Source organism: Vipera ursinii (assembly GCF_947247035.1).
Source record: "Vipera ursinii genome assembly, chromosome: Z".
NCBI lineage: Eukaryota > Metazoa > Chordata > Lepidosauria > Squamata > Viperidae > Vipera > Vipera ursinii.
Window position 1 is genome coordinate 122,184,695 of NC_139517.1, and position 17,962 is coordinate 122,202,656.

The 17,962-nt window shown below is 41.3% G+C and overlaps 1 protein-coding gene across 3 annotated transcripts in view; it reads left to right on the plus strand.

Annotated features, from left to right (window-relative positions):
• PRKAG2 (protein kinase AMP-activated non-catalytic subunit gamma 2) overlaps positions 1-17,962 on the plus strand; it is a 233,503-nt gene that overhangs the window by 68,665 nt on the left and 146,876 nt on the right. For all 3 annotated transcript variants that reach the window (XM_083376992.1, XM_083376993.1, XM_083376994.1), the window contains one exon: positions 11,314-11,596. In XM_083376992.1, the coding sequence (XP_083233118.1) occupies positions 11,314-11,596 (283 nt within the window). The remainder of the gene's footprint in view (positions 1-11,313; positions 11,597-17,962) is intronic.

The window sequence follows — 17,962 nt, forward strand, 5'->3', positions numbered from 1 at the left end:
ACATTGCTATAGCTGCCCGTCATATACAGTATCAAATTGTGAATGAATATTAATCAAATTAACAGTAAGAGAAGATTAACGGTAGAATCAATTGCCCCAAGAGATCATGGGTTTGTTTCCTTTGTCTGGATAAGCAAGCAGAGACTGAACAGATATTTCCTGGGAATATTTTAATTTGGATTCTGGCAGAGAACAAAGCATTGGGCAGTCTCTTCACAACTTTTACACCTCTACAATTTGTTTAACTTTATATGCAAATTTGGAGCTTCACCTGTATAAGATTCTTGGTTTGGGGGGAAAATGAAAGCAGGTGGCATTTATTTATCCATCTAGCATTTTTTACTAATACCGGTATATTTTTAAAACATAGATATAAGTATTCTTCAAACCAGTTTTTCTCCAGGTTAACCTCTGGTTAATCTCTGTGTGGACATTATAGTAATCTGGATGTGATCTGATTTTTTGTGATATTATATTGAAATGAAAATGAACAAAAATAGCTCTCAACTTATGACTGCAATTCGGCCCAAAATTTCCATTGCTAAGCAAGACGTTTGTTAAGTGAATTTTGCCCCATTTTAAGACTTTTCTTGCCATAGTTGTTAAGTGAATGACTGCAGTTGCTAAATTAATAACACTATTAAATGAAGCTGGCTTCCCCATTGATTTTGCTTCTCACGAGGTCATAAAATGGGATCACTTGATCCTGGAACACAGCAACTGCCATAAATACTTGCCAGTTGCACAGCATCTGAATTTTTATCACCTGACCATGAGAATGCCATAACAGTCATAAGTGTGAAAAGCAGTCATAAGTCACTTTTTCCAGTGCCATTTTAACTTTGAATGGTCACTAAATGAATGGTTATAAGTCAAGGACTTATTTGGAAGAATAGCATTTAACATGCAGTTGCTCTCACGTTCTTTTTTTTTTTTTTTTACTCTTTGAGACAACTTCAAGAAAAGTTCCAGGAGCATTTTTTCTGTCTGGCATTGAATGTTTTCCAGGATCCATTGATTTCACAAGTAGATTGATTTAGCAGCTGAAATTGGCTGAAATAGTGTGGAGCTGACTCACATCTGTCATAGTGCGACACTTTAGGGTTTTTACAGTCTAATTGAGAGCAAAAAAAAGACTACCGTATTAAGCAAAGTATATTCCAGGACCTTAAAAGGTTTGCATTTCACCCACAGTCTTCTTGATGCTATTCTGCATCCTTATCTACAGTGTAAAACCATTATCCTTTGGATTGGAGTTTAATGCTTTAATTTTTCCTAATCAAAAGCAAAAAGAAAAATTAAGAATATGAGTCTGCATGCACAGATGAGGTTTTGCCTATAGTTCCCAGTGAAAATGTATAAAACAAACGATATGGAGAAAACACAGGAAGCACCCAAACGCAATTTGGTGCAAATTAGAAATTATGGTCACTCTTTCAGCCCAACTCACCTTGCAGGATTGTTTCGTGTGGAAAATAGGAGGAAAGAGTGTTGTGTATGTTTGCTGCCTTGAGTTACTTACACAGTAACAAAGACTAGACAAAATCTAATAAATAAATGAATAAATACATGGGAAGAACCCTCAGCAAAGGAAATCTTGGTATGTGTGAGTGTGGGTGTGGGGAACCAGGGCGGGGGGGGGGGAGAGAAGGAATTGAAAATAAATAACTTAATCAAGTCCTAGAATCAGAACATTCTGACTAGAAAAATATATTTGTTTTTCAAGTAGTGAATTCTTGAAATGGGCTAATTTTCTACCTTTTGTCCCATTTAATGTCTTAGCTGCAAAGCAGTTATACTCTTCTGTTGATAAGTCACAACCAGGGCTTTTTTTCCTCATAGAACGCTCAGAACAGAGTTCCGGCACCTTTTTTGGATGAAACCTTGTAGGGTAGGCAAGGTGGGTTGTATGACATGTGTGAGTTCCGGCACCTTTTTCTTTTACAAAAAAAGCACTGGTCACAACATTTAACCAGCTACTTCTTTGCCATCCTGAAATTTTACTGGTATTGCCGTTCAAATATGAAGAAATTTCTGGGTGGCCTAATTTTCCCCAAACTGGTACTTTTGTTTGGATGTGTAGATTGGCAATTCTGGGATTTGGACTTTAGCTATCTCAAGAGCCTCAGGTTAAGGACATCTCCATTCAAAAATCTACCTAAGTTGCAATGCACACTAAAGAGGAACAGTGCCTCTGGAAATACTGCTATATTTTAATAAATGTGCATTTTTTATGTTTTTGAAAATTAAAGAGTGAGGAACATCTTTCCAAGGAATATATATGAGTGAAGGCCGTTGTATAGCAAGAGAACCTGATTTCAGAGCTGGTTGGTTGTTGTGTTAAAATGATAATTATCACCAATTTAAAGGTCCTGAGTTTCCTCAGATCTGACTCAGTCCAGGCTCCCAATAGCAGTCTGGTGTTTAATGTTTTAATTATAAATTTTTAATTTTGCACAAAAAAAGAGATTAAATGAAATCAAATTAAAATGATGCTTTTTGGTATGGTCAGTATGGATTTGCCATGAAAGAAAAATTTGGGGAGGAAGTTTCTATAGGATAAGTACTGACAGCTGGAGGACTGAATATTATTACGGAATACATGTTCCCTGTAGAGTCTTTAGTGCTGTCTGGTTGTTTTCTTGTAGACGTTTCATTCAGTGAATATGTTACCTAGTTTAATAATGAAATGTCTGCAAAACAACCAAGCTCAAAGAGCACCAAGGACTGCCCAATTCAATCCTGAGCTACAAATATTCTCTTCTATTGCTAGAATACAGAGTATAGAATAACAGAATTGGAAGGGATCTTGGAGGTCTTCTAGTTTCAACTTCACCCAAACTGGAGACCTTATACCACTCTAGACAAATGGTTGCCCAATCTCTTCTTAAAAACCTCCAGTGTTGGAGCACCCACAGTTTCTGAAGGCAACCTGTTCCACTAATCAATCAAGTGTACTCATGACCAGGAAATTTCTCCTTAATTCTAGATTGCTTCTCTCTTTGATAAGTTTCCATCCATTAGTTCTTGTCTTGTCCTCAGGTACTTTGGAGAATAGGTTGTCCCCCTCTTCTTTGTGACAGCCTCTCAAATATATGTTATCTATATTATTTATAAAACCCAACATGGCATAGGGTTTAATTATCTGAGAAGCCATCTGCCTTCCATCATTCTTTGCACATCCTGTATGATTGGACAACTTGCTTTAGATCCCACCAATTAAGTGATGTCAATTAGAGGGACCTAGCAATGCCTTCCCTCTGGAGCAACATCCTTTGCCCCTCACTCTTCCTGCCTTGAAGCATGCCCTAAAAATGTGCTTCTTCTTTCAGGCCTTGGATTGGGGGGTCTAGTGGACTCTTTGAAGTTTTTAAACTTTTTTTAAAAAAACGTTTTTAAAAAAATATTGATCCCAGGGATAATTATATAGGTTAATGTTTCTAACTTGATGAAGCTATCTGGAAAGAGTTTTGGGGTTTGGCAGCCTAGAAGATGGGGGCAAGTAGGTAGGTAGTAGGTAAGGGAGGGGGGGAAGGAAGGAAGGTGATGAGGTGATTGATTTGATCTCTTTCTGTGATCTTGAAGTGGATAATTAAGGTATGTCTGTTCTGTTTGATTGAAAGGAATCCAGCTGGCAGCATCCATGAGATTGATAAAAAGACCAAGATGGTTATTCTGGATCAAGCTGTCGTTTAATGATTTTTCCCCCTTGCTAAGACACCTGAGCTGGTCTATATAGGCGGATTCTATCATTGATAACAACTCTCGCCAGATAGCTGAACTCATAAAAATATCTTTTATCATCCAGAAATACCTTTATTTGCATGCAGAGTAGATTACAGCAGATGAGGTGAATTAGATGATAACACACAATATTTCCAAGGTCAAAAGACAGTATCGACTCACAGTGTCTGCACGTGTGTGTGCCGGTTATGGAGGAGCACATGTATCTGCCGGTTATGGAGGAGGAGAGTCCCCAGGAAGAAGAAGGAGGAAGTCCATCCCAGAAAGGGAAGGGGTGTAGGACACATGGTCAGGAGAAGGAGGAAATATGTCATAGGGAAGGAGGGGTTAGCTGACCCAGATAAGATAGGATATTATAATTTCCCCAAACAACCACGTGGTGGCAGCACACTCCCTGTCTGGTATTTCATAATACCACTATAAACTTGATACCGTTAGGTATGCAAATACAAATAAATGTTTGTGATTGCTTGTTGTCCTGAAGACCTGAGAGATATAAGAAATAAACCTGAGAGATATAAGAAATAAACATGCATACATATTGCAATAATAAGAATTGCCATTACAGGCCTAAAATAGTCTAAAGTTCAAATCACTTTTCTTCTTGAAGTCAGGATCCAACCAGGAAAGGTGACGAATTCAGTCTTCAAGAGGCAGAAGCAGGACAAGCTCTGTGATGGGTCTGATGAAAGTTTTTGGTGCCTTTCAATTCTTGAGCTTGTTGGTCCTGGAGCAGAACAAGGTCTCTAAGTTGGAGATTGGGGTGAAGATGAGACATTTGTGACTGGAGCATGACTTAGTTGCTCCCCGCCATGCTGCTCCCTGCCATAATTTGAAGCAGGGTTGGATGCAGGTGGTTGCTGTGGATTGCTTAGAAGTGGAGCAGGATGCATAGCTGTAACGTGCTTATCGCTATTGCATTCTGTGCACTTGACAGAGACTTTACAATCTTTAGCAAGATGGTCATATGAAGCACAACATCTGTAGCATATTCTAAGTTTTTGGAGAACCTCTTTCTGCTCTTGTATAGTCTTAGCTCTAAGCTCACGACATTTGCTGAGAGGGTGAGGTTTTTTGTGAATAGGACACTGACAATTAGGATGTTCATCTCCACCACCTGAATCACCCCATTGAGGAGGAGATGATACAGGAGGTGAGATGTCTGTTTTTCTTGTAATCACAGCTCTACGTGAGTCTCTGTGTTGAGCTGCTGTGTTAACATACCTTGATGATGATGGAGCAGGCACACTGGATTGAGGGTAGTTGGAGTTGGGATCATTTCTTGTCCAGGCGTGTCTGCCGATGAACCTTGATGATGATGATGGAGCAGACACACTGGATTCAGGGTAGTTGAAGCTGGGGTCATTTCTCGTCCAGGCGTGTCTGCTGATGAACCTGCAAAAATATGAGAATGGGGGAAAGGAAACATTATGGCGTAGTTTGTAATCTGAGCCTTCCTGTGTCCATTTCTTCTGCAGGTTGTATGGCAGTTTTGACACCACTGGATTGACACCGTGGGAGGAATCCAGGTAGTTCAACCGTGGGTCTGTTTTTGCCAATTCTATTTCCATGAGGAGATCACTTAGTTTTTGAAACTTGTAATTGTCTTTGCTGCCTATCTTGGGAAAGTTTTATAGTCTTTCGAATAAGGCATTCTCTAATGCTTCTGGGCTTCTGTAGGTTTGTTCAAGTCTTGCCCATGCAGCAGTGAGACCTGCGTCTGGGGAGTCAACATGTACTGTTCTCAGTCCTTGAACATGATCTGCGGATTCTGGGCCCAGCCACTTTATGAGTAGATCAAGTTCCTCCCTGGCGTTGAAGTTGAGATCAGCAATAGCAGCTTTGAAGGTTGCTTTCCAGGATCTGTAGGTCTCTGGACAGTCATTAAACTTTGAGAGGCTAGAGTTGAGGAGCTCTCGGCGAATCATGTATCTGGCATGGTCAGAATGGTCTGACCCCTCACTCCTTGATGCCAAAGAAACTTGTGGGACCCCTTGGGTGTGAAAGTTCTCTGGTGAATAAGGGGGATGTGTACCAGGATAGAATGATGTTGCAAGAGCATTCAGCTGTGGTATAGTCCCTAAGGCTAGTGCTGGCTGTTGATTCCACCATTGTCCATTGCTGGAAGTTACGTTGTCATTGGCAAGAGGTGATGCAGTTTGAATTGTTGGTGCACCTGTGTTGTGGTGTTGGAGAGGTGCAGGCTTTTGCAGTTCTGGGGTCTCTGTGATGTTCGTAGGAAGTACAGTTAATGCACTCGTGTTGTGGTGTTGAAGAGGTGCAGGCCTTTGCAGTTCTGGGGTCTCTGTGTGGTGAGTCAGGACAGCGTTGTTCGTGGGAAGTACAGAAGATGGCTCTGCATCGTTGCAAACATTATGCTTTAGCACATATTGGCTGGTGTGTTCCATCGGATCTTCCACTTCTATTGGGATGGAATAATCTACATCGGTGCCTTCCTTCGCTGCCTGTTCGTAGACCTTCAGCTTTGCTCAGGCAGCTGCCTCCTCCCTTTCCATTCGCAGAATCTATATTTTGTATTCCGACTCTGCTTGGCGGGCTTTGTTCTGAGCTTCCACCTCTGCTTGGCGGGCTTCGCTTTGGGCTTGCATCTTTGCTTGGTGGGCTTCCTCCTCTGCTTGGCGGGCTTTGCTTTGGGCTTCTAATTCAGCTTCCTTCCTGGCAAAGGAAACTTCCACTTTCTTTTCTTCTGCAAGTGCACGGGCCTCTACTAGCTTGTCATGTATCATTGAAGCCCTGGAGCGAGAGGATCTAGCAGAACGTACTGTGACTTTAGTTGATGTGGATCTATGAGATCTGGTCTCCTGCAGTTCAGCAATACGGATTTCTGCCTTATTCTTTGCATCTTGCACTAGGACAGGGGTCAGCAACCTGAAACAGTGAAAGAGCCACTTGGAACCGGTTCCCTCACAAAAGGAAAAGCTGGGAGCCGCAAAAAATGTGTGCACATGTGCATACATGCGCGCATGCGCAGAACAGGGTTTGACTGAAGAGTGGAGCCAAGGTGAGATATGCACCTACCCTGCATATCTGAATTGATTGGTTGAACTTTTTTAGTCCCACTTTTTTTTGGGGGGGGAACTGCACATGGCAGAGGACTTGGAGCTGCAGGAGAGGGCTGAAAGAGCCGCAGGAGGCTCTGGAGCCACGGGTTGCAGACCTGTGCACTAGGAGATCTCTTTGCTGGTTTAGTTCATCAATGTTGGTTAGTTCTGCTGAGGAATCATCTACATTAGAGTCATTCAAAAAACCTGTGTATTTTGCAGACAGCCGCTGGTATCTTTTATATGCTGCAGATAGATGACCTATAGATCCTCTTAATTCAACAGGATTATCCTTAAGGCTCAGCAAAACTGACATGCTGTATGCAGTTCTGTTCCATAGTTCTGACAGATTACTGGAAAATTCATTTCTAGTTGCCTCATAATTTTCCCTGAGTTTCTGGGTTGGTCTTATTGTACGCTTGGGTTTTACAGCAGTATCTTTGTACAAATCAGGGTTGTCTGGTCGAACCAGCTCTTCTGAATCAATGGGACACTCCGCCATGGCTAGGATAGATACAGAAAACTTCCTAGGTATTTTTAACTAATTCGGCGAACTTCGCTCTTTGACCACCAGGGGACGCCTTCTGTGTGGTTAGAGACTTCAGGGAAGTTCACCCTTTAGCCACTAGGGGGCACTCTACATGTGCCTGGGAATAAGCCTTATATTTGCTGAGCAGCCACCAGGGTGCTGATTGCGTAAGTGGGTACTTCAACGAAGTTCACCCTTTGACCACTAGAGGACGCTGTTTGGAAGCAAGCCTGTTATTTGCAGATCAGCCACTGGGGAGTGCGCTGTTCTGCATGAGCAAATACAAGCCTGTTATTGCCCCTAGCCTTCACTTGGACACAAGGTCAGCCAAATTGTTTCTTCTTAGGACCACAAGTTGTAAGCTGGTCTGGAACTCTTAAGGAACTGCCTGTCCATGTTAAAAGTGTCAACCGTAAGCTGTAAACTGTGTCATTAATGAAGATTAATTTGCTCCTTTTTCCTTTGTTTAGAGCTAGCGGAACTGGATAGGATTGCTTTGCTTTAGGCCTTCAGTTGCAGGTAACTTAACTGTAGGCTTGCTGAATAATCTCCCTTCTGGAGATTCAAAACATATATTTTAGGATTGTTAGCTAAAACACTTGTTTTTTTTTTATATAAAGATGCTTTCATGACTTGTCATAAGTGTGAATCAATACCTTTCTCTGTCTATACAGCTCCACATGCAGTTTAAATTTGCAGACAGTATAAACGTTTCAGTTTGGCCACCAGAGGTCGCTGCCTGCTTTAACATAAATTCAAGCTTGCTGTTTACTTCCTGCATTCCAAGGGTAGGGGCCTCTTTCACTTTGCAGTAAACCAGGGGCTTGGTTACCAAGGAAACTAATTGTTTTATGGCCCTTTTATTGCTGCTCTTAGAGGTTTGTTAAACAAAGGGAGTTTAGCAAACTGACAAACTTTTTTCCTTTTTTGAGTAAAATTCAGCTCTAAACACAAATTGGGTTTGCAACACAGGATATCTGTGATCTTCCCAGTCCAATTTGGGGAAAAGGCAGTTTCCCTTTGGAGAAGAAAGACGGAAATTTTTGGTCCTGCATTTGATTTCACAAAGGCTTGAAGATTACAAACAGTCTCTCTTTGCAATTAGGAACATTTGTAAACATTCAAAGTAGATCTGAGCAGAAATTCGTTTGCATTTCAAAGTCTCTCCAAATTACTTTAAGACGCTGGCTAGAAATTCAATGACAAATGAGGCAGTAAGATTTTAACAGGCCTTTTGGCTGGTCTCATCAGAAAGACAGGAAGAGACAAGAGTTCACAGAAATACAAATCCTAGAAGCACGACTCTGTCTCTTGCAGAATCAGCTGGAGAATGGCGAATTAAATCATCTCCTTTTTTATTGCAGGCAGGCAAGGAGTTCAAACTGTCTTTTGACTATTCTGGATCAAGTTGTCGTTTAATGATTTTTTCCCCTTGCTAAGACACCTGAGTTGGTCTATATAGGCGGATTCTATCATTGATAACAACTCTCGCCAGATAGCTGAACTCATAAAAATATCTTTTATCATCCAGAAATACCTTTATTTGCATGCAGAGTAGATTACAGCAGATGAGGTGAATTAGATGATAACACACGATATTTCCAAGGTCAAAAGACAGTATCGACTCACAGTGTCTGCACGTGTGTGTGCCGGTTATGGAGGAGCACGTGTATCTGCCGGTTATGGAGGAGGAGAGTCCCCAGGAAGAAGAAGGAGGAAGTCCATCCCAGAAAGGGGAGGGGTGTAGGACACATGGTCAGGAGAAGGAGGAAATATGTCATAGGGAAGGAGGGGTTAGCTGACCCAGATAAGATAGGATATTATAATTTCCCCAAACAACCACGTGGTGGCAGCACAATGGTAGATGCTTTGTTTACTTTAATAAATAATTTCTCATTCAAAAATTGCTCTTGCTGCATGTCATATAGAGAAATATGCTTGCATGCCTTCAGTTCATCCTAGATGACAAATCTTTGGGTAATGGTGCTCCAGACTTTTTTCAAGGCCTTGGAAACTCAACCAGACAGGCAGGTTTTCAAACTTTTAGCCCCACCAATTCAGCTACCCTTCAATGTGCAAAAAAACCAAATCAAGTTCTGTCTTAGATCTCAAATTTTAATTTTTGGCTGTCCTCAGATTTTGTTTCTGAAAACTTAAGGCAGATGTTGCATGGGATTTTTCTCTCCTAAATACTGTACAAGAAGCAAAATACATTCTACCTAGGAAATCTTAGAAGGTGATTTTTTTTAACTTCCACAATCTTTCCATTTATTTATTGTTTTTATGTAGCGCTCAAACCACTTACATTTCTTGTTTTGATCCTCAGGGATTAAATTCTATCTTGTGCTGGTGCTGACACTTATTTTTGAGGTCTTAAATTTGTTTGTTTTATTTAAATTATTTATACCTGCTGATATATGCTCATCTCACAGCAATAATTCTGGGTGGCGAACAAGATTAAAATAATATTAAATATCTAAACCATGATAGGCATCTATCTAAACCACTTTCCATTAGGTTGGCCTCTTTTTGATATTGCTCAATGGACGAGAAACTATTACAAGTTACAAGCAATCTCTGACTAGATTATATATCCCTCATCAGCAGAGCTACAGCTGTTTTGGAAATATGATTCATCATCTTTGAAGGTCAGGGCACAGAGATTGAAAAGGCCCAACTTGCTTAAAGAGAAGGACTAGTCAGAATAACAGTTAAGATGTTGGATTAGGACCAAGTAGACACAGATTTAAATCCATCTCTAGACAAGGAAGCTTATTGGATTGGCTGAAGGTAGGTACTGTCTGAGCCCAAAGTATTTCATAGGTTTGCTGCGAGGAAGAAAATTGAAGTAGGGTGAAGTGTGTGTGCGCACATGCGCCTTCGGGTCCTGGAAGACAAGTGAAGTACAAACCTAGCATACTGTCCTCCAGATATGTGGACTTCAGCAAAGTTTATGGACATCCATGTTGGGAAATGATAATCTACCACAAAAGTGTGTGTGTGTGTGTGTGTGTATGTGTGTGTGTGTGTGTGTGCGCATGTGTGCATGTGTGTATTATACTGGAATATACTGTGTTCCCTAGGTATGTTTATGTATATGTATGTGTACACACATATATAAAAACATACATACATGCATGCATACATAAATACATGTTTACAGTGAATCATATATTATGGAAAGAGGGCTTAACAAAACCTAGGGAATCATGTTTTCTTGTTCATGTGGATGGTAATCTGGAGAAAAGAAAGAGAGAATAAGAAAAAGCTGAAGTTGAAGGTGGTGGTAGCAAAGAGAGGCGATTTTTGCTTATTTTTGATTTTTGCTTATTTTTGGCTCCTGACTTGATTTAATATTTCCCATGAGCAGATTGCCTTTTATAGAAAAAAAATTGCACATTGTGGCCTTACATTTTCCAAATCTCACTTTACCTTCTTGATCCCAGTGTCTCTATAACTTTTATTATATCCTTTGGGAACAGTAGTTGTTGAGGACTGGATTCTTGCACAGACAAATAATATTGTTTAAAAAGTGCAACATACAATAACTAAAAGGTGGTAGATTTTGTACGTAAATAATAAAGCCTTGCACTTGGAAGCTGAAATAGAATCAGGTGATATTTGATTTTTAATTTTGTTAATTATGACCCTGGAAAGTGTGCAGAATAGAGCAACAAATATGATAAAGAATCTACAAGCTAAATTGTATAACAAATGGTTGAAGGAAATAGGTATGACTACCAGGGGGAGGCAACCTTGGCTCTTTTATGACTCATGGACTTCAACTCCCAGAATTCCTGAGCCAGCCATGCTGAGGAGAAATGGAGAGGTTTCCATGCTGAGCCATGTTGGCTCAGGAATTCTGGGAGTTGAAGTCCACCAGTCATAAAAGAGCCAAGGTTGCCTGCCCTTGATTCTATATTCTGCGATTCCATGAATTCCCAATATTTCAACTCAACACTTTTTTTCCCTTTGTAGACGGACGACAGCTACAATTCAGGGAGCCCCTCCAAAGGAATCTTCTCAAAGGGGTTCCAGAACCGACCTTCCAGTCCTTCTTCTGCTCCCATCAAGTCTAAACATAGTCCAGGCTCACCCAAAACGGTGTTCCCCTTCCCGTACCAGGAATCACCGCCTCGCTCCCCTCGACGCATGAGCTTTAGTGGCATTTTCAGGTCGTCTTCAAAAGACTCTTCCTCCTCTGGCTCTAACCCTTCCACCTCCCCCGGAGGAATCAAGTTCTTCTCCAGATCAAGAAAAAGTAAGGCACCGGTCATGTTTTTTCACAAGAGCTTTGCTCTGGTTCCTTCACCTGCAGTATGACAATAAGGTAGATATAGGAGGAGATGTGCAATAGCTTGTACTCTTGATTTAGAGGGTGGGGTCCTGCTCATCATCAGTAGAAATGTACATTTTGTGCCTGTGTTCAGCTGAAATGGTCGAGAGGGACCAGCATCACTCTGCTGCGATTGGGGACAACCTATGCAAGAAACTGTGCTGACTCCTGCAAACAATCTTGGAACTTCGCTCCTCAATTTCTATTCCTTCCTTCCTCCCTCCCTCCCTCCCTCCCTCCTTCTCCTCCTTTTTGTACAAAGGCACACAGGATCATAAATTAAATTGTGGTTCAGTAGATTTATTGCTCAAACCCATATACAAGGATCTAGTCAACTAAAGTTCAGTACTAAATAAGAGTCAGTGGAATTAAAGTGGGGTTGGCCTTGAATCTTTGTGGGGACATAACGATTCTAAGCTGATGACACATTTAACTCCACCCCCAGCTCTGCCTGCTCTTCTCCTACATCTTGCCTTTTTATCAACAAGTACATACAACAGCTTGGTTGATATTGAATTTGGGAGCTTTCTGGTCTCTGGAATCCTTGACTAGCGTCCAGTGGTCTGACTTTAATGGCTGTGGTATGAATTAAGCAATGTTGCCCAAAAGTTTATAATGACTACTAATTATAAGGGCTGCATGCTACTTCTTGGTCAGACTTAGCATATCTTGCCTTTAGTAGCAGTGCAGTTAGTAGTTCTCAGCTTATGACCATCATGAAGACCAGAATTTCTAAGCTAAGCAAGGCGGTTGCTAAGTGAGTCATGTCCAATTTTACATCTTTTGCCACAGTTAAGCAAATCGGCGCAGTCGTTAAGTGCGTTGCATTGTTGTTAAGTGAATCTTCCTTCCCCCATTGACTTGGCTTGTCAGAAGCCAGCTGTCAACCCTGCTAACATCAGATGTTCTTGCTTTGACAACGGATGGAAATGCAGACATTTTCTCTATTGCTTTTAGAATTAGTTGCTGCTGGGAGGGGAAATGTGGATGAGAGTCCAGCTAGTCATAATAATAATAACAGCCATGAGAATCCAAGGTCATTGAGCCCAGAGCTGATAGTGTTTTGGCGGGCTGGAGAGCTGGGGAGAAAGCCTGCGCTTCAAGCTAATTCGGGAATGTGATTTATGACTGTTTATTGGAGGAGGGAATTATGATTTATTACTTTGTATCCAGGGGAGGCGAATTTAGTTTTTGGTTTGTACTAGGTAGTGCCGATACTTCGTTTCTCGAATAAAGATTCTTTAAGTAAATAAATAAAGAATAAAGATCCTTTAAGGAGCCCAAAAGAGACTCAAAAGATGGTAGAGGATAGGAAGGCCTGGAGGAACGTTGTCCATGGGGTCACGATGGGTCGGACACGACTTTGCAACTAACAACAACAAGGTAAACAATGCCTCAAAGTTCTTTTGAAGAGTTTCATCTGTCGGAATCATGGCACCAGTTTGCAAATATGGGTTAGATGACCCTAGAAATGCAGCAACTGTCGTAAATACAGGCTGATTGCCAAATGCCTGAATTTTGATCATGTGAGGTTTCCACAATGGATGTAAGTGTGGGGACCATTCATAAGTCAGTTTTTTTTAGTGTCACTTTAACTTCGAATGGTTGCTAAATTAATGGTTATAAGTCAAGGACTACCTGTATTTAGGGAACCATGCATCTGCTGTAGGACATGTCTTCAGCGGCCGAGTACTGACTCCAAAACCACAGTGATGTGAGTATCAGAGAACCCAGCATTGGCTAGTATGCATATTAAAGGGGATTTTTTTCCTGTTGTTTGTATTCTTCCTTATAAACACTTGCTGCGTTCTCTGCCCTCCAACTTTGAGTTTGATATCGATTCAGTTGACATTTCCAAGCTAAAAGCATTTGAAATCTACTGTTGATAAGAGCCAAACAGAGGAACAGATGATGGATTTACCTCACCTTATGCAAGGCTTGCAAATCAAATGAACTCTAGTGTAACATGTTAGCAGAAAAGAGCTGTGATTCTCAAAATGCCTTGTGTGTTATTTCTACGCTTCTGGCTATTTTTATTTATTTATTTATTTTTATTTTAATTCCATTTATATCCCGCCCTTCTCCGAAGACTCAGGGCGGCTTACAAGCTTAGCAGTAGCCTTCATTCTATGTATATGCCTGCTTGTTAGGGCTTTCACACACACACACACCCAAGCGGCATTATTACAAAGTCAGCTTAATTGCCCCCAACAATCTGGGTCCTATTCTGGGTTACACCTTCAAAAAATCCCAGGATAATTTTTTGCTGGATTAGGTTGGCCTTTAATCTGATGCATGTTGGTTTCCTTTCCTGGTTATCCAAAGAGAAAGGTTGCTGGGTTAGGGAGGACTTTAATCTTTAAACACGAGCTTCCAATCTTGGTTTGTTTTAGACCCCAGAGAATTAGCATCAGTTAGAACTGACCAGCTTTTCTGAATCTGGTTCCTTAAATGAAAAAAGTCAAACGGCCAGCCACTTTATACAACTATGGGTGGCTATGGTACCTCTATATCCAGGGGGAAACACATTGGGAGACTCTTAAGCAGTTTAAAGAATTGTTTATGTGACTTAATCAGAAGACTATTTTACATGTTCAGGTAAACCAGGAATGATAGGAAGATCCAAAAAAGAGAATAATTCCCATCAGAACCAGAAAGCTTGAATGATCCTAGAAAACAGTTCCCATCAGTGTATCTTTATATTGTTTATTTATAGAGTTTTTGACTAGTCACCATGCCAGCTACAAGGCACTCAAGGAGACAAATCTGAGAACTGTAATAAGAGCAGAATAAATTTTGCAATATGAATTTATTTGGATTGTACTTGGCTCCGTTATAGTAACAGCAGTTGGGCATGGAGGATGATAGCAACCCGGTGCTAAATTCTCCCTTCCAAGATTGAGAGAAAGAGAGAGAGAGACCATCCTCTTATAGGGTTTCCTGCCTGAGCAGGGGGTTGGACTAGATGGCCTCCAAGGTCCCTTCCAACATCATCATTATCATCATCTCTTGGGGCTATCATTACAACCTTGCACTGCACTGATGATGTTAGGTAGCTTGGTAATGAAATGTCTGCAAGAAAATAACCAATCATCCCACTCTTTCTTTGGTATTTCAGTTAATATGATATATGATAGAGATACTACTGCATGGAGGAAGATTAACATTGAAAGATGACATACTTGGATCAGTTTCAGGTTGGGTTTGGCAAGTTAGGGTTTACAATCTTGCAAAGCAAGCCACTAATTCTTAGTGGTGACTTCCAGCTTCCAACCAGCATAGTAATATAACCACATTTCATAGACTATAGTAAACAAGATGGCTATACTTCTTCCATATCTTCCGAAAAAGTTTAATATGGCTTGTCATTCAGATTTACACCTTTGTTGTTGTTGTTAGTTGCGAAGTCGTATCCGACCCATTGCGACCCTATGGATAATGTTCTTCCAGGCCTTCCTGTCCTCTACCATCTTCTGGAGTCCATTTAAGCTCACGCCTACTGCTTCAGTGACTCCATCCAGCCACCTCATTCTCTGTCGTCCCCTTCTTCTATTGCCCTCAATCTTTCCCAGCATTAGGCTCTTCTCCAGTGAGTCCTTCCTTCTCATTAGGTGACCAAAGTATTTGAGTTTTAGCTTCAGGATCTGGCCTTCTAAAGAGCAGTCAGGGTTTTTTTATTTTTTATTTTAATTCCATTTATATCCCGCCCTTCTCCGAAGACTCAGGGCGGCTTATAAGCTTAGCAGTAGCCTTCATTCTATGTATATGCCTGCTTATTAGGGCTTTCACACACACCCCAAGCGGCATTATTACAAAGTCAGCTTAATTGCCCCCAACAATCTGGGTCCTCATTTTACCTACCTCGGAAGGATGGAGGGCTGAGTCAACCTTGATCCTGGTGGGATGCGAACCTGCACTAATTGCAGGCAGCTGGTGTTACTTAAGGAGGCATTAGCCCACTGCTCCACCAAGGCTCCACCAAGGCACCAAGGGTTGATTTCCTCTAGGACTGACCGGTTTGATCACCTTGCAGTCCAAGGAACTCGCAGGAGTCTTCTCCAGCACCAGAGTTCAAAAGCTTCAATTCTTTGGCGCTCAGCCTTTCTTATGGTCCAGCTTTCACTGCCATACATTGCAACTGGGAAGACCATAGCCTTGACTATACGCACTTTTGTTGACAGGGTGATGTTTCTGCTTTTTAGTGTGCTGTCTAGATTTGCCATGGCTTTCCTCCCCAGGAGCAAGCGTCTTTTAATTTCTTGGCTACAGTCCCCATCTGCAGTGATCTTGGAGCCCAGGAAAATAAAATCTGTCACTACCTCCATTTCTTCCCCATCTATTTGCCAGGAATTGAGAGGGCCGGATGCCATGATCTTGGTTTTCTTAATGTTTAGTTTCAACCCAGGTTTTGCACTCTCCTTCTTCACTCGCAACAAGAGGCTCTTTAGTTCCTCTTCACTTTCTGCCATTAGAGTGGTATCATCTGCATATCTTAGGTTGTTGATGTTTCTTCCGGCAATCTTAATTCCAACTTTTGATTCATCTAGCCCTGCCTTTCTCATGATGTGCTCTGCATATAAGTTAAATAGGCAAGGCGACAGTATACAGCCTTGCCGGACTCCTTTCCCAATTTTGAACCAATCAGTGGTTCCGTGTCCAGTTCTCACTGTTGCTTCTTGGCCCGCATATAGGTTTCTCAAGAGACAAATAAGATGGTCTGGTATGCCCATCTCTTTAAGGACTTGCCACAGTTTGTTATGATCCACACAATCAAAGGCTTTAGCATAGTCAATGAAGCAGAAGTAGATGTTTTTCTGGAACTCTCTAGCTTTCTCCATGATCCAGCATATGTTAGCAATTTGATCTCTAGTTCCTCTGCCTCTTCGAAATCCTGCCTGTACTTCTGGTAGTTCTCGATCCACATACTGCTGAAGTCTAGATTGTAGGATTTTAAGCATGACTTTACTAGCATGAGAAATGAGTGCAATGGTGCGATAGTTTGAACATTCTTTGGCACTGCCTTTCTTTGGAATTGGAATGTAAACTGATCTTTTCCAATCCTGTGGCCACTGTTGAGTTTTCCAAATTTGCTAGCAAATTGAGTGTAGCACTTTTACTGCATCGTCTTTTAAGATTTTGGATAGCTCAGCTGGAATACTGTCACCTCCACTAGCTTTGTTGTTGCTCAGCTTTTCTAAGGCCCACTTCACTTCACATTCTAGGATGTCTGGCTCGAGGTCAGTGACCACCTCATTGTGATTATCAGGGACATTAAGCTCATTCTTGTATAGTTCTTCTGTGTAATTTTGCCACCTCTTCTTAATCTCTTCTGCCTCTATTAGGTCCCTGCCATTTTGGTCCTTTATGATGCCCATTTTTGCATGAAACGTTCCTTTCATCTCAACAATTTTCTTGAAAAGATCTCTGGTCCTCCCTATTCTATTGTTTTCTTCTATTTCTTTGCACTGTTCATTTAAGAAGGCATTCTTATCTCTTCTAGCTATTCTCTGGAATTCTGCATTCAATTGGGCGTATCTTTCTTTTTCTCCCTTGCCTTTCGCTTCCCTCCTTTCCTCAACTATTTTCAAAGCTTCCTCAGACAGCCATTTTGCTTTCTTGCATTTCTTTTTCTTTGGGATGGTTTTAGTTGCTACCTCTTGTACAATGTTGCGAACCTCTGTCCATAGTTCTTCAGGCACTCTGTCTATCAGATCTAATTCCTTAAATCTATTTGTCACCTCTACTGTATATTGAACGGGGATATGATTTAATTCATACCTGAGTGGCCTAGTGTTTTTCCCTACTTTCTTCAGTTTAAGCCTAAACTTTGCAACAAGAAGCTCATGGTCTGAGCCACAGTCAGCTCCTGGTCTTGTTCTTACTGACTGTATAGAGCTTCTCCATCTTTGGCTGTAGAGCACATAGTCAATCTGATTTCTGTGTTGACCATCTGGTGATGTCCATGTGTAGAGCCGTCTCTTGGGTTGTTGGAAAAGAGTGTTTGCTATGACCATCGTATTCTCTTGACAAAATTCTATCAGCCTGTGCCCTGCTTCGTTTTGTACTCCAAGGCCAAACTTGCCTGTTATTCCAGTTATCTTTTGGCTTCCTACTTTAGCATTCCAATCCCCCATGATGATAAGGACATCATTTTTTGGTGTTAGTTCTATAAGGTGCTGTAGGGCTTCATAGAACCGGTTAATTTCATCCTCTTCAGCACCGGTGGTTGGGGCATAGACTTGGACTACTGTGATATTGAATGGTTTGCCTTGGATTCGAACTGAGATCATT